The sequence below is a fragment of the Siniperca chuatsi genome, linkage group LG3 (genome assembly GCF_020085105.1).
Source record: "Siniperca chuatsi isolate FFG_IHB_CAS linkage group LG3, ASM2008510v1, whole genome shotgun sequence".
Lineage (NCBI taxonomy): Eukaryota > Metazoa > Chordata > Actinopteri > Centrarchiformes > Sinipercidae > Siniperca > Siniperca chuatsi.
The window spans coordinates 435,772-451,623 of record NC_058044.1 but is presented as its reverse complement, the minus strand read 5'-3'; the positions used below and the strand labels follow the sequence as shown (position 1 = coordinate 451,623).

Below are 15,852 nucleotides of genomic sequence, written 5' to 3'. Positions count from 1 at the left end.
CAATTATTCTCTACCACTAGATAACGATTAAAGGGAAATTCTAGTGTCATTCAACTTATTGTTAGTCTTATTTTCGACGAACATAGTGACATCACTAAAAAGAAGTCTAATTGGTCAAGAAACAGGAGCATTCAGATGATCAGACAGGTTGGGAAAAGCCAACAGGTTTGTCAAATGTATTTGGAAGAGAAAACAAAGGCGAGTAAAATTATTACCCAAACCAAATCCTTGTGTTTCTTGCACTGTCAGACTTTTTTTAGTGATGTTTCCATGTTTCCAAATCTTAGATATTAACTCTGTGACTACAGTGTTATTATTAGTGATAGAAATAATGGACAACATTTCCAAAATAAGACTAAAAAAAGTAACAACATGAAGTCATCGCCCTCTCTTGGCCTGTTCCAACACTTGTGGTTTGTGAACGGAAGGATGTCGGGTTGAATTCCTGGTTGATCTTACTTGGCGTAGGCCTTCTCCAGCAGAGCACTCCAGAACTCCCTCCCCTCTGCCGAGTGAACAAACAGCAGCTCTCCGTCTTTGACCGGCAGACGGTCGTCGATCACCACGTCCACCCACTCCCCGAACTGCCAGAACTACAGACCAGAGGGCAGAGGAAACAATCTGATACAAAATGTAGACATTTACTTTGAAAGTCTCTCTTAATGGTCTGACTTCCTCCTGTCTCCAGATTTAAAAAAGATTCGGTTTCTACAGTTCATTTAGTTCCTGGCCTCTCATTACAGATGTGCAAGGTACCCTTTGGCATCTGTATAGAGATGATCTAGTGAGAACAATCAACAATCTCTGAGGTGATTCTATTGAATTTCTTCAGAACTGTTTCTTTAGAAATCTTTTCTTTAGAAAAGTTTCAACCTGTTTAATTCCCAACTCTTCTAATAGTAACTCTTTTTCAGACCCTTGTAGTGTCTCATTGCATATGTGCACATTGACCCTCATAGACTTTAGTGGCCACAAAAATGTGGAAAGTTTTGGGCTTCATTAAACCAGAACATTTCATTCACTCAGGCATTCATAATATTCATAACGAGAAGAATGTTTAAAAAATGATATCTTCTTAGTGACTTTTAAGGTGAAAAAAATTATGTCAGGCGAGTTTAAAGTAACAAAAAACATGACATTCATTCTGACAGAGTCTATCATTATAGTCCAACCTCTTTCTCATGCACCAACTGGAGAGCTTCTCAGCAGCAGTGCACTCAGAGATACCATTGGTGGATGGAAGATATATAAATGAGATCAGTAGTGTTGCTACAATATATCAGAATAGTGTCAGCAAGTGAGTTCATATTTTCAGCATTCTTCCCGTAACGAATATTATGAACACTGGAGCGACTTAAATGTCCTGGTTCTGTGAGATGGTTATGGTCCTGGATCATTGCTAATTACAATAACTTTATGTTAGTGTAGCTAGCTACACCAATGCCAAAGGTTACTATTTTTTTATTTTATTTATTTTCATAGAGACATAATTTATCAAAATCAGTGTAAATGGGCCAGTGTTAACCAAAATTCTAATTTCAACTGCTGTCTCTTGGCCAGATGTTCATTTATCCTTTAAATGTCAAGTACCTAATAATGAGCTGGAAGCTTCAATACAAAAGAACTAAGTTCTTCAGAGATTTGATTGTTCTCTCTAGAAACTACTGCTTTTAGCGGATCACATTAGTTGTGGAGTTCCACAGGGTTCAATGTTGGGCCCCATGTCATTTTACTTTATCATGATTCCACTTGGACATTTATTGCCCATGAACGCTACAAACATATTTACATATATTTGGACACCTCAAGCATACTTCAGGTCAACAGTTTAACTTCTGTTCTAAATCAGAGCTCAAGGTTTATTAAACTGTAGGTAACCATTGCGAATATAGTGACTCCTCTTTCATTGGAGTGGACCTTTCCTGATTTCACTGTTCACATGACCTCTGGGTCACAAAACAGGCCCTGTCAGGACTCAAGGATGACACCAATAGAAAGCAAAGTGGCAACTGACTCTGATTGGTGCACAGACGTGTGTGACATCCCCTTTTTCCTGATCAACTGACCAAATTATGATTTGTGCACCACACCGACCTAAGACAGACCCTTTTCATCAAGTCAGTTTATTTTAATAGCTAATGAAACAGGAAATGTGAATATGCATTTACATAACAAATAAAACAAAATGTAAGTTGAATGAATGCCAAATCTCACATCCCCTCCGAGTGCCTCCCCTTCTCATCCCTCTCTGGGGGAGACAGAGGAAGCAGATACATTCCTGTGATGCAAGGAATACTGACATGTATTGATTTTATTTTACTATTTCATTTGCTGTGCTTAAACATATATGTATGCATATACGTATATTTATATATATATATGTAGGATGCAAGACGAGAAATGACGATGTGTCTCCCTCCTCCTCTGGAGAGGCCATCTGAACCACCAGGTTAAACTTTACTTGTCCTGTGATATTGGGGTTGATGCTATAGATTACTAAGAGTAATTAAGAAGTGTTAGGTCATAAGTAGGATCTCCCATCACTATAGACATTATATGGAATTGCTAAAGTATTTCCCTTGTGTTTCCCAACAACCTTTCAGCTGCTGAACAGTGCATTAGGGTGATTTCACTGGATAATGATAAAGTTTTCACCCACTTGGTGGTCTCCTGTTTTTCCACAAATTAATATATCAAGATATCCTTCACTGCTTATCTGGTATACGCTGGTCCTCATTCATTTATTAATTGTTCAATGCTATATTCATTTGCACTTATTCATGGTTACATTTATTGACTCATTTGTATGCTCAGTAGTTGTTAGTTGTGTGTGTAGTTAGTAATTTAATAAACCTCTCATTTATAAAGAAGTTGATTGTGTTTATGAAGTATTACTGTCACTGTACACGAGTCAAGAACTTAGTAGCGACCTCCAGAACTGAGACTGAATTAATGAATTGGCTGTTGTTTTCCTTTTCTAAGGCTGGTGTCCTGAGGTGAATTTAATACAAGTAAAATTCTGTTATTTAGTTGAATAATGAATATTGATTATTTCTGATAGCTGAACTTGAGTGCAATCACTCTACTTCATCTTTTGTACCAATGAATGTGTTTACGATGCATATTTTTGATGAGCCCCTTTTATTAATTATCGTTACATATTTGTGGTGCTGCCTTTATTAAGTGATATTAACGCTACTGTACAATAGCAGCAGTTCTGATGCTGCAAACTTACTGACTGAAACTAGAGGCTGCCTGGTTGTTACTTTCTAGTTCATCATATATGTAAGCCACCTTTAACAAAGTTGATACTGACTGTGTTAGGTTTAAATATTCTCCTACTATAGTTAATGTAGACTGACAGCACTAATATCACATTTCTGTTACCTGGAAGTGAAAGATGCCGGCGTAGTCGCCACCGAAGCCCTGGTCAGTGGGAACGACTCTGGCCATCACATATTCATTCAGCGTCAGTGAGGCGATGGCCGCCAACAGCCAGCAGTCACCTGGACAGACAGGAAAACACTCAGTAACAGACTCACTACTGCCCCCTACAGGATGCAGAGTTCATTACAAACTTCTGCAGAAAAGCTAAACATCAGCCAAACAGTTTGTCCTGAGGAAAGATCATGGAGTCATTCAAATCTACAGAGTTCATCCTCTGGAGAGCAGGAAGGAGATCAGGACTCTCTGTTTATTTTAATCCTTCTTATGTACAGGACGTAGAATACATAAAAAGTATCCAGGGCTGAAAGGTCAGGGGTCACCAACATCACTGGTTTCATCCTCTAGCGCCCATGAATATCTCACAGTATCTGCACAAATGCCCCCAAAAATCCAGCCGCAGTTTATTTCCACTAAGGTAAAATATTTCATCAACAATTCTTTTTACATTTTTTTTAACCTATTTATGTATCAATTGATATTTTTGTGGGTTTCATCTGTTTAATATACTTATTTAATCTACTCTTACACCTGAAAACTTGGTTTCACTTCTTAAAGCTGCTCTAATCAATATTATTAACAATGGATGAAATAATCAGGGGTTTGAGGAGTCACTCATAGTGACAAACCCACAGAGACTGCAGTTCCCTCAGCTTTATGAGGATCATTTTGTGACACCTTTCCTGTCTGGTTCTGTCTCAGTGTTTCCATCAAACAAGCTCTGACTACGCTCCTCTACGCTGCACCAAATATGAACTAAATACGTAACAATCAAAGTCTGAAATAAAACATCCTCAGGTATCGTTTATTACCAGTTTAACGTTCATCAGGACTGTGATCAGATCGGATTGACAGAGCTGCAACATCAGTAAAAAACTGTCATTATATTTTGATTCAAATGTTGCCCGACTTCAAAGCAGTGAAAAGTGCTCAGAGAAAAAAACACAGATGCTGAAATCAGACACATCAACATGAGATCAGACGGGAACAGATGAAAAACTTCAGTTATCTATGCAGTGATGCTAAATGAAAAGGTATTCTCTTTAAAACACTTCATCTGTAGACTGAGGGAGGCTCAGCGCTTGGAGAGAAGGCCGACAGGAGGAAGCAGCGTGTGCTGCGATACAACTGTCTATAATAATTCTATCTGTGTTTGGTAATAAAATAAAGTTAAAGAGTTTTGGAGGAAGATCAAACAAACCCTGAGTTTTATGTATCTAACGTCTAATGTGGTTTTTGTTCCTGATGAAGCAACAGCGGATTAAAATCATGGGAGGAAAACAGCCTGAAGACTCTTCTGAACTCTCTGCAAATTGAATGCGACTCTGTTGGACGGACCGACTCCCACGCTGAGACGGCGTGAGAGCAGAGAACTCTTTAGGAGAATTTGTTGTTTCTAGTTTCAGTTTGGTGAAACAGTGGAAACAAATCTGTACTGTAAAGTGTGTGACAGACTCAAACACAGAGTCAGAGATCTGCGGCTGTGGTTTAAGGAAGGCACGACATGCTGGTGAGTCATCCACCACAACACACCAGTGTGTGTGTGTGTGTGTGTCAGGGTGCATCCTCATTGGCTGACAGCACATATCTTCACTCCCCCCCTCTCTGATGTTTGAGTCTATGTCTCTCGCCCTCTAACAATAGCTGGCAGGCCTCTTCGTGTCCTGCTCAGCAAATCAGGGCTCAGCGTGGCAGCGCCCTCTAATTACAGCTGATCCAGGTTCTCAGCTGGTTCACATTAAGTTCTCCGATTAGAAACTGTTCTGCTGTAAACAGAGTTTGGTCTGTTGGTTCTGCAGCAGAACATTAAAAAATCTCTGTAAATAAAACTGCTGGACACAAGATGTGTCCTTCACTGTAAAGTCTCTGTTTGTGACGGGGAGGCCTCACGTTTCCACATCACACAGTGTCAGTGTCATACTGGACCCTGATTGGCTCCAAACTAGTTGTGATGTCATAAATCCTGCAGGTTCGTCCAGGTGTTAAACGTTGTGAAAACAAACCTCACTCTGCTCAGTGAAGGAACAAGAAGCAAACATTTGTGAGCGGAGGCGACTTCAGTGGTTCATTATAATCTGCTAATATATCGACGGATTTAAAAACAACTTCCAAAGTGACGAGTTCAATTCTCCACTGCTTTCACCCAGGGTGATGAAAATAACTGATCAACAAACAATAAATGAAAACAGGGCCAGATGTTATTATTAGCTGTTCAGTTAAAAAATGAATCTGTAGTTACCGTTTGTGACCACAGAGGCCGCCGTTCAGCAGAAGTTACACAGTCTCACTTTAAGGGAAAATTGGGACCAGTTGCCAGGCAACCTTCAGTTTCTGTCCCGATGAAACAAAGCCGATACAACATGCTAATCAGTTCTGTTCCCCTGTTTCCAGTCTTTATGCTAAGCTAAGCTAACCGGCTGCTAGCTGTAGCTTCATATTCAGCGTACAGACATGAGGCATCAATCTGAACCTCTGACTCTCGGAGAGGAAGAGGAGAAGAGGAGTTCACTGCATGTTGAACTGTTGCTTTAATGGAAATGAAAAGGTTCAGATTCACTGAATCACTTTAAACATCGTCGTCGATGTGAATGCAGGTGTTACGTCCGGCCTCTGGAGGCTTCCCAGCATTCATAGAGCCACAGTTACATTCATAACGCCTTTTTGTTGGTCACAGTTAGACGCGAATGAAATGCGAGCCGTTACGACGGATGACGGGATCTGAATGAAGTTCTTCATGTTGAAATTAAAACGACGAGTCCAGTTCGACGGAAATGAAAAGATTTAGAAAAATATTGCTGAAAAGCGATGAAATGATGTAGCAATGAATAAATGCATTTCATCGTTCAGCCTTTAAATGATAAGTGAACACATGAAACATTTTTTGCTGGATTTGTAAAAAAAGGCTTTTAGGTTTGGTCTCCTCACAGGCAGTGCTCCCCCTACAGGTCAGAGGGAAACACTCGCATTAGATTAAAATCTAATCTTCGATCAAGAGATCAGAATCAGAAATACTTTTTGATCCCCGAGGGGAAACTCTTTGAAACTCTTTGATCCAGAAGAGAACTGCTTTCACTACAGAAAGAAGCGAGAGCGACTCGTCATTACGACCTGTGACTCGTATAATTAGGAGGAAAAGATGAAGAGGATCTGTGACAATTAGACAGCGAAGTCGTGATTATACAACAAGTAGTTCCAAACAAGCAATCTGATTGGTCAACTAGACACTTAGAACGTGTTGAAATCAGCGTGACCGCACACCTGCTCGTGGCTCAGTATTACTCCGCCAGGTGCTGCCCACAGCCGGAGAGCAGACAGGAAGTGAAACGCCAACAAACATGACTGAAGCAGAATGTTTCGTTAGATGAAAACATCTTTTGTCAAAACATTTTGCCGTTTGGACTTGACAGATGTTGCAAATGTTCGGCCTCGATGTTCCCTCTGGCGTCCTCCATCAGCTGTGCCGCTGCTAGCTTAAAAACACACCTGAAGTTGGCGGACGTAGAAGCTGAATCCGTGCATGGAAACATTATTTATATCTCAGTTGCAGCCGGACTGAGGCGCGAGGCGGCTTGTGTTCGGGTGTGTGCTGTTTGTTCAGTTTGGGAAACCCCTCCGTCTCTAGGAGCAGCAGCTCAGGTCGGCTCTGACTCAACGGGGACTACAAGTCGGCTCTGTTGCTAGGGTCGTTGCTAAGGGTCGGCCTACTTGCTGCAGTAGTAAAGTAGGTTTCGTTACATTGGAGTCTACTGACGTGACTGATTGATTCCAGTTATTAGTCAGACCCCGTGTGTTTCCATGGAAACGGAGATAACACTAGCAAACATTTTATATTTAGAGCGCGAACTGCCCGACAACATGAAAACATTTTGATTCTATCTTTAAATGTGTTGTATAATCACAATGTTACACTCGAGATTATTATAATTATTAATATTATTATTATAATCACAAGATGGCGTCTTCTTCTTCTGTGTCTCAGGAACATTCTAACGTCAGGTTTTATCATTACTGTTTTTATTATTATTATCTAAACTTTATTGCAAGTTAAATTCCAGTTGCTTACACTGCATCGTTTTTGTACTCTGACTTTAAAGAAGAATAGAAGAATTAGAACCGAATATAAAAATTATCACTCACAAAATGCATATACATATATATATATATATATATATATATATATATATATATATACATATATGTATGTATAATATATATATGTAATATATATATATATATTACATATATATATATATTACATATATATATATATATATATACATATATATATACATATATGTATATATAATATATATATGTAATATATATATATATATTACATATATATATATATTACATATATATATATATATATATACATATATATATACATATATGTATGTATAATATATATATGTAATATATATATATATATTACATATATATATATATATATATATATATATATATATATATACATATATATATATTACATATATATATATGTATATATATATATATATTACCGTCTCAGACATGACGTCGTCTCCAGAGAGCAGAAACAGCAGCTCTCGCTGACCTCTGACCTCAGGACATGTTCACACACACCGCTCACCTGAACAGTGAACTGACAGCCTACCTGTCTGTCTGCCTGTCTGCCTGCCCACCTGTCTACCTGTCTACCTGTCTACCTTCCTGCTCTCCTGTCTGCCTGTCTGTCTGCCCACCTGTCTACCTGTCTACCTGTCTACCTTCCTGCTCTCCTGTCTACCTTCCTGCTCTCCTGTCTGCCTGTCTGCCTGTCTGCCTGTCTACCTTCCTGCTCTCCTGTCTGCCTGTCTGCCCACCTGTCTACCTGTCTACCTGTCTACCTTCCTGCTCTCCTGTCTGCCTGTCTGCCTGTCTGCCTGTCTACCTTCCTGCTCTCCTGTCTGCCTGTCTGCCCACCTGTCTACCTGTCTACCTGTCTACCTTCCTGCTCTCCTGTCTGCCTGTCTGTCTGCCCACCTGTCTACCTGTCTACCTGTCTACCTTCCTGCTCTCCTGTCTACCTTCCTGCTCTCCTGTCTGCCTGTCTGCCTGTCTGCCTGTCTACCTTCCTGCTCTCCTGTCTGCCTGTCTGTCTGTCTGCCCACCTGTCTGCCTGTCCGCCTGTCTGTCTACCTGTCTGCCTGTCTGCCTGCCCACCTGTCTGTCTACCTGTCTGCCTGTCTGCCTGTCTGCCTGCCCACCTGTCTGCCTGCCCACCTGTCTGTCTGCCCACCTGTCTGCCTGCACAGGAGCAGCTGCTTCTGACTGAATGTTAAAATGAGCTGTGAGCTGACTGCGGTGCGTTCAGGGACAGTCTGACAGTCTGGAGGATGTGGTGTGTTCAGGGACAATCAGGAAAACTTACCCAGAGCTCCCTGGCAGATGTCGGTCCTGGTGGCTCCGCCCACGATGAACTCAGGATTAGAGACCAGTTCCTGATGGACGAGAGACGAGAGACAGATCAGACTTATACAGAATATACACAGATACTGTCCAACAGCAGGACTCTGCAGATGGTTTGAATGTTTTTAACCCGGACTGAGTTCAGTCTGACTGTTGTTACGTCTGTCCCTTCACCACGTGCTGCTTGTAGTCATTTTACGTCTCTGTGGTGGGTTTGAGTCTCTCTGTGGTGGTTTTGAGTCTCTCTGTGGTGGGTTTGAGTTTCTCTGTGGTGGGTTTGAGTTTCTCTGTGGTGGGTTTGAGTCTCTCTGTGGTGGGTTTGAGTTTCTCTGTGGTGGGTTTGAGTCTCTCTGTGGTGGGTTTGAGTTTCTCTGTGGTGGGTTTGAGTCTCTCTGTGGTGGTTTTGAGTCTCTCTGTGGTGGTTTTGAGTCTCTCTGTGGTGGTTTTGAGTCTGTTTGTGGTGGTTTTGAGTCTCTCTGTGGTGGTTTTGAGTCTGTTTGTGGTGGTTTTGAGTCTCTCTGTGGTGGTTTTGAGTCTCTTTGTGGTGGTTTTGAGTCTCTTTGTGGTGGTTTTGAGTCTGTTTGTGGTGGTTTTGAGTCTCTCTGTGGTGGTTTTGAGTCTCTCTGTGGTGGTTTTGAGTTTCTCTGTGGTGGGTTTTGAGTCTGTTTGTGGTGGTTTTGAGTCTCTCTGTGGTGGTTTTGAGTTTCTCTGTGGTGGTTTTGAGTCTGTTTGTGGTGGTTTTGAGTCTCTCTGTGGTGGTTTTGAGTCTCTCTGTGGTGGTTTTGAGTTTCTCTGTGGTGGTTTTGAGTCTGTTTGTGGTGGTTTTGAGTCTCTCTGTGGTGGTTTTGAGTCTCTCTGTGGTGGTTTTGAGTTTCTCTGTGGTGGTTTTGAGTCTCTCTGTGGTGGTTTTGAGTCTCTCTGTGGTGGTTTTGAGTCTCTCTGTGGTGGTTTTGAGTTTCTCTGTGGTGGTTTTGAGTCTCTCTGTGGTGGTTTTGAGTCTCTCTGTGGTGGTTTTGAGTTTCTCTGTGGTGGTTTTGAGTCTCTCTGTGGTGGTTTTGAGTCTCTCTGTGGTGGTTTTGAGTTTCTCTGTGGTGGTTTTGAGTCTCTCTGTGGTGGTTTTGAGTCTGTTGCTTTATGCTAAATGAATAGCTTCACTCCTTTAGATGTAGTTACTGTTGTAGTAACTGATGTAGACTAGATGTAGTCTGGCGGGGCTAAACACCTGACTGGACTCAGTATTTAACTGGGATCTGGGATCTGGCTCAGGGGCCTGAGCCGGGAGGCTCGTTCAGTGAGCCGTCTATCGTTAGATCTGCGGCGGCAACTAACGACTATTGTCTTTGTCTGCTGTCGGAGAAAATCTTCACATTTGAGGAGCCGGAATCAGAGAATTGTGACTTTTTGATCTAAATTTAGTCTCAGTGCAGTTTTTCAGTTTACTTTGTCAGATAATCTCAGGTCTGAAACTTCCTGCAGGTTGGACTGAAGGTCAGTTTTCTGTTATTATTATTAAATAGCTGTATCTAGTTGTTGAATACACACCCAGATATTAACCGTGTATAGTTAGAATACTTATCAGTGCGAGACAATATACAGTATCTACAACTCGTGCACTGCCCATGCACAGGAGCTGTCGCCGTATGTCTTCACAGTTTTTAGTTTGAGTTGTTTTATTTTCTTGATTCCACCTCATGCTGTCAGTCGTCCCTCCCTCCTCTTCTTCCTGCTGAAGAACTGAGTGACACATCTGCACGAGGACTCGCAGCTCAGCAGTGTGTGACTTGAAAATAAAGAGTCCGGTGAGCAGAGAAGCCGCAGGAAGTCAGAAACTGTTACAGCAGTACGCACGCTGCACGCTGTCTGCTGCCGCAGCTCCGTCTCGTCGTCTTACTGTTTGTGTGACTGACTGACTGACAGCGAGCTGCTGTAACAAGAGTTTCCCCTCAGCTCAGGATCAATAAAGGGTTTCTGATCCTGATCCTGATCCTGATCCTGACAGAAGGTGAGATATGACTTCTGTGGAAACTCTGTGTGTGTGCTTTCCCTTCCCCTCCCCGTGTCACTTAAAGCAGGAGCCAGCCCTGTTTATGAGTGTGTAGTGACTCATCTCACTGGTATGTATGATCTCTGATAGTGTGTGACTCACTGTATTCATATTAAAATATTCTTGTAGTATTCCTAAAATATCTTATGTAGCTGTTGTACTCCGCACATGATAAAAAGTCAAACAAATGCACAATGTTCATTTTCACCAGAATACAACACATACGTGTAATTATAATAGAGAAATAATAACCACTGTGCTTGTGCTGCCTGCAGCAGTGAGCTGTGATATGATTCTGTATTTCTGCAGTGAATCGTGTACGTTTGTATATAAACAGTGAAATTCTTTCTGCTGTTTTAATTTCCTCTGTAATAATCTAATATACTGTATAAATGCAATGTTTGTATTGAATTATTTTTTGCTCATTTGTGTCTGAAAACACTTTGCAGTTACTATTGATGTCTGCTTCATACAGACAGCTGATGTGTGCTGTAGATACACGTCATGATGAAAGCTCTCTGCAATATGAACTTCAGCGTGAGCTCGTGAACACAGACGTAACTGTCTGCTACAGTAATATTCCCATGGTACTGTAGTTCTACTGTAGTACTACTGTAGCTCTACTGTAGCTCTACTGTAGCTCTACTGTAGTTCTACTGTAGCTCTACTGTAGCTCTACTGTAGCTCTACTGTAGCTCTACTGTAGCTCTACTGTAGTACTACTGTAGTTCTACTGTAGCTCTACTGTAGCTCTACTGTAGCTCCACTGTAGTTCTCACTGTGGCTCCACTGTAGCCTCCACTGTAGTTCTCACTGTAGCTCCACTGTAGTACTACTGTAGCTCCACTGTAGCTACCACTGTAGTACTACACTGTAGCTCACTGTAGTACTACTGTAGCTCCACTGTAGCTCTACTGTAGCTCCACTGTAGTACTACTGTAGTACTACTGTAGCTCCACTGTAGTACTACTGTGTAGCTCCACTGTGCACTGCACTACTGTAGCTCCACTGTAGCTCTACTGTAGTACTACTGTAGCTCCACTGTAGCTCCCACTGTAGTACTACTGTAGTACTACTGTAGGCTCCACTGTAGCTCCACTGTAGTACTACTGCAGCCTCCACTGTAGTTCCACTGTAGCTCCACTGTAGTACTACTGTAGCTCCACTGTAGCTCCACTGTAGCTCCACTGCAGTACCACTGCAGTACTACTGTAGCTCCACTGTAGCTCCACTGTAGCTCCACTGCAGTTCCACTGCAGCTCCACTGTAGCTCCACTGTAGCTCCACTGTAGCTCCACTGTGGCTCCACTGTAGTACTACTGTAGTACTACTGTAGCTCCACTGTAGCTCCACTGTAGTACTACTGTGGCTCCACTGTAGTACTACTGTAGCCCACTGTGGCTCTGTAGGCCCACTGTAGTACTACTGTAGTACTACTGTAGCTCTACTGTAGCTCTACTGTAGCTCTACTGTAGTACTACTGTAGCTCTACTGTAGCTCTACTGTAGCTCTACTGTAGTACTACTGTAGCTCTACTGTAGCTCTACTGTAGCTCTACTGTAGTACTACTGTAGCTCTACTGTAGTACTACTGTAGCTCTACTGTAGCTCTACTGTAGTACTACTGTAGCTCTACTGTACTGTGTGTTAGGACGTCTACAGATCCAAACACCACCGAGTGTCATTAGAAACATGTTAGAAAGCTCACGTCCACTCGCAGTTATTGTTGTTATTACAGTCATGGCTGTTATAATATTCCTACAAAATTAATGTAACCAAACACCGACTTGATTCTGACTTTGAACTACTTATCCTGTCAGTATTTCCTCTATGATGTCTCTATAATGTCTCTAATATCTCTATAATGTCTCTAATGTCTCTAATATCTCTATAATGTCTCTAATATCTCTATAATGTCTCTAATATCTCTATAATGATGTCTCTATAATGTCTCTATGATGTCTCTATAATGTCTCTATAATGTCTCTATGATGTCTCTATAATGTCTCAAATATCTCTATAATGTCTCTAATATCTCTCTAATGTCTCTATAATGTCTCTAATATCTCTCTAATGTCTCTATGATGTCTCTAATATCTCTCTAATGTCTCTATAATGTCTCTAATATCTCTATGATGTCTCTATAATATTTCTATAATGTCTCTATATTGTCTGTATAATGTCTCTATGATGTCTCTATAATGTCTCTAATGTCTCTCTAATGTCTCTAATATTTCTATAATGTCTCTATATTGTCTGTATAATGTCTCTATGATGTCTCTATAATGTCTCTAATGTCTCTCTAATGTCTCTAATATCTCTATGATGTCTCTCTAATGTCTCTAATATCTCTCTAATGTCTCTATGATGTCTCTAATATCTCTCTAATGTCTCTATAATGTCTCTAATATCTCTATAATGTCTCTATAATGTCTCTATAATGTCTCTATATTGTCTGTATAATGTCTCTATAATGTCTCTATAATGTCTCTAATGTCTCTAATATCTCTATGATGTCTCTAATATCGCACTAATGTCTCTCTAATGTCTCTATGATGTCTCTAATATCTCTATAATGTCTCTATGATGTCTCTATGATGTCTCTATGATCTCTATAATGTCTCTATAATGTCTCTATGATGTCTCTATAATGTCTCTAATATCTCTATAATGATGTCTCTATAATGTCTCTATAACGTCTCTATGATGTCTCTAATATCTCTATAACGTCTCTATGATGTCTCTAATATCTTAATATCTCTATAAGGTATCTAATATCTCTATAATGTCTCTATAATGTCTCTATAATGTCTCTATGATGTCTCTATAAGGTATCTAATATCTCTATAATGTCTCTATAATGTCTCTATGATGTCTCTATAATGTCTCTATGATGTCTCTATAAGGTATCTAATATCTCTATAATGTCTCTGTAATGTATCTGTGATGTCTTTATAATGTCTCAATGATGTCTCAATGATGTCGTTATAATGTCTCATAATGTCTCTATAATGTCTCTAATAGCTCTATAATGTCTTTATAAGGTATCAAATAATCTCTATAATGTCTCTCTGATATCTCTATAATGTCTCTGTGATGTCTCTAATATCTCTATAATGTCTCTAATATTTCTATAATGTCTCTATGATGTCTCTAATATCTCTATAATGTCTCTATAATGTCTCTATGATGTCTCTATAATGTCTCTGTGATGTCTCTATAAGATCTATATAATGTCTCTAATATCTCTATAATGATGTCTCTGTAATGTATCTGTGATGTCTTTATAATGTCTCAATGATGTCTCAATGATGTCGTTATAATGTCTCATAATGTCTCTATAATGTCTCATAATGTCTCTATATTGTCTCATAATGTCTCTATAATGTCTCATAATGTCTCTATATTGTCTATATTGTCTCATAATGTCTCTATAATGCCTCAATGTCCCTATAATGTCTCTATATTGTCTTTATGATGTCTCTATAATGTCTCTATAATGTCTATATAATGTCTCTATATTGTCTCTATGATGTCTCTATAATGTCTATATATTGTCTCTATAATGTCTCTATAATGTCTCTATATTGTCTTTATAATGTCTCTATATTGTCTCTATATTGTCTCTATGATGTCTCTATATGTCTCTATAATGTCTATATATTGTCTTTATAATGTCCCTATAATGTCTCTATATTGTCTTTATAATGTCTCTATATTGTCTCTATATTGTCTCTATGATGTCTCTGCGATAAAGAGATTTTGAGAGACTCCAGTTGTTTTTCCTCAGGGAGGAGCAGCTGAGTTATGAGTCACTTCAGGTATTCTGCCAACAACACCCCCCCCCCCACTCCAACCGCCACCCCGCCCCTCCAACCCCACCCACTATTCCAAACTAAGCTACACATCCTGAACCAGACCCAGATCCAGAACCAGGCCCGCGTTCTTACCGTGGGCCTCTTCCAGGTGACTCCCCGGACCTTGGGCGAGCTCGGGCCCAGCTCTTTGAAGCCCAGAGCCTCGGGTGAGGCGGGGAAGGTCGGGTCGCAGAAGAGTTTTCCGGCGGATCTGTACTGCGCCCGCAGAGCCGCGAAGTCCTGGTTCAGGTACGGAACCGCCTTGGCGTTGGTGCCGAAGCCCGCAGCCAGGGCCCGCTTCTTGGCCAGAGTGGAGGCCACGCCGGACATGATGGAGGCGAAGAAGAAGACGATCCAGACAGAGAAACGTTCAAAAGACTCCGGAGCTTCTTCTGAACAAACTTTTCCTGTCAGAACAGATTTTCAGAGTCAGACCGACAGACCTCCGCCCCGGCAGCAGAGGAGGAGCCAGACTCTCTCTCCTGCTGCCTGACAGGCTCTCTCTACCGCTCTCTAAACTGTCTCTCTACCGCTCTCTAAACTGTCTCTCTCTGTCTCTAAACTGTCTCTCTCTCTGTCTGTAAACTGTCTCTCTCTCCGTCTCTAAACTCTCTCTGTCTGTAAACTGTCTCTCTCTCTGTCTGTAAACTGTCTCTCTCTCTGTCTGTAAACTGTCTCTCTCTCTGTCTCTAAACTGTCTCTCTCTCCGTCTCTAAACTGTCTCTCTGTCTGTAAACTGTCTCTCTCCGTCTCTAAACTGTCTCTCTCCGTCTCTAAACTGTCTCTCTGTCTGTAAACTGTCTCTCTCTCTGTCTGTAAACTGTCTCTCTCTCCGTCTCTAAACTGTCTCTCTGTCTGTATTTGCATGTTGTGTTTGCTGAGTTACTAAAGCAGGAAACGAACTCATCTCAAACAAATATTAAAACAGAATCAACACCAAAAGTCGCACACAAACTGTATGGCCAAAAGTATGTGGACACCTTTCCCTCATATTTTAGGACAAAAGTATTTTTCAAACTTAGTGTCAACAGTTCGGATTAATAACTGAGCTGAAAAGTCCCTGCACTGTTTATCACAG

At 40.9% G+C, this 15,852-nt stretch overlaps 1 protein-coding gene across 2 annotated transcripts in view; it reads right to left on the bottom strand.

The window, feature by feature from the left end:
* LOC122872850 (calpain-2 catalytic subunit-like) overlaps nucleotides 1-15,251 on the bottom strand; it is a 30,073-nt gene extending 14,822 nt beyond the window's left edge. Inside the window, exons 1-4 of one of the 2 annotated variants that reach the window (XM_044188862.1) lie at nucleotides 14,868-15,251; nucleotides 8,837-8,906; nucleotides 3,388-3,506; nucleotides 460-593 (exon numbers count right to left, since the gene is read on the bottom strand). In XM_044188862.1, the coding sequence (XP_044044797.1) occupies nucleotides 460-593; nucleotides 3,388-3,506; nucleotides 8,837-8,906; nucleotides 14,868-15,104 (560 nt within the window). In that variant the 5' untranslated portion in view covers nucleotides 15,105-15,251. The remainder of the gene's footprint in view (nucleotides 1-459; nucleotides 594-3,387; nucleotides 3,507-8,836; nucleotides 8,907-14,867) is intronic. The other variant, XM_044188864.1, reaches the window with a different exon arrangement.
* Nucleotides 15,252-15,852: the final 601 nt, after the last annotated feature.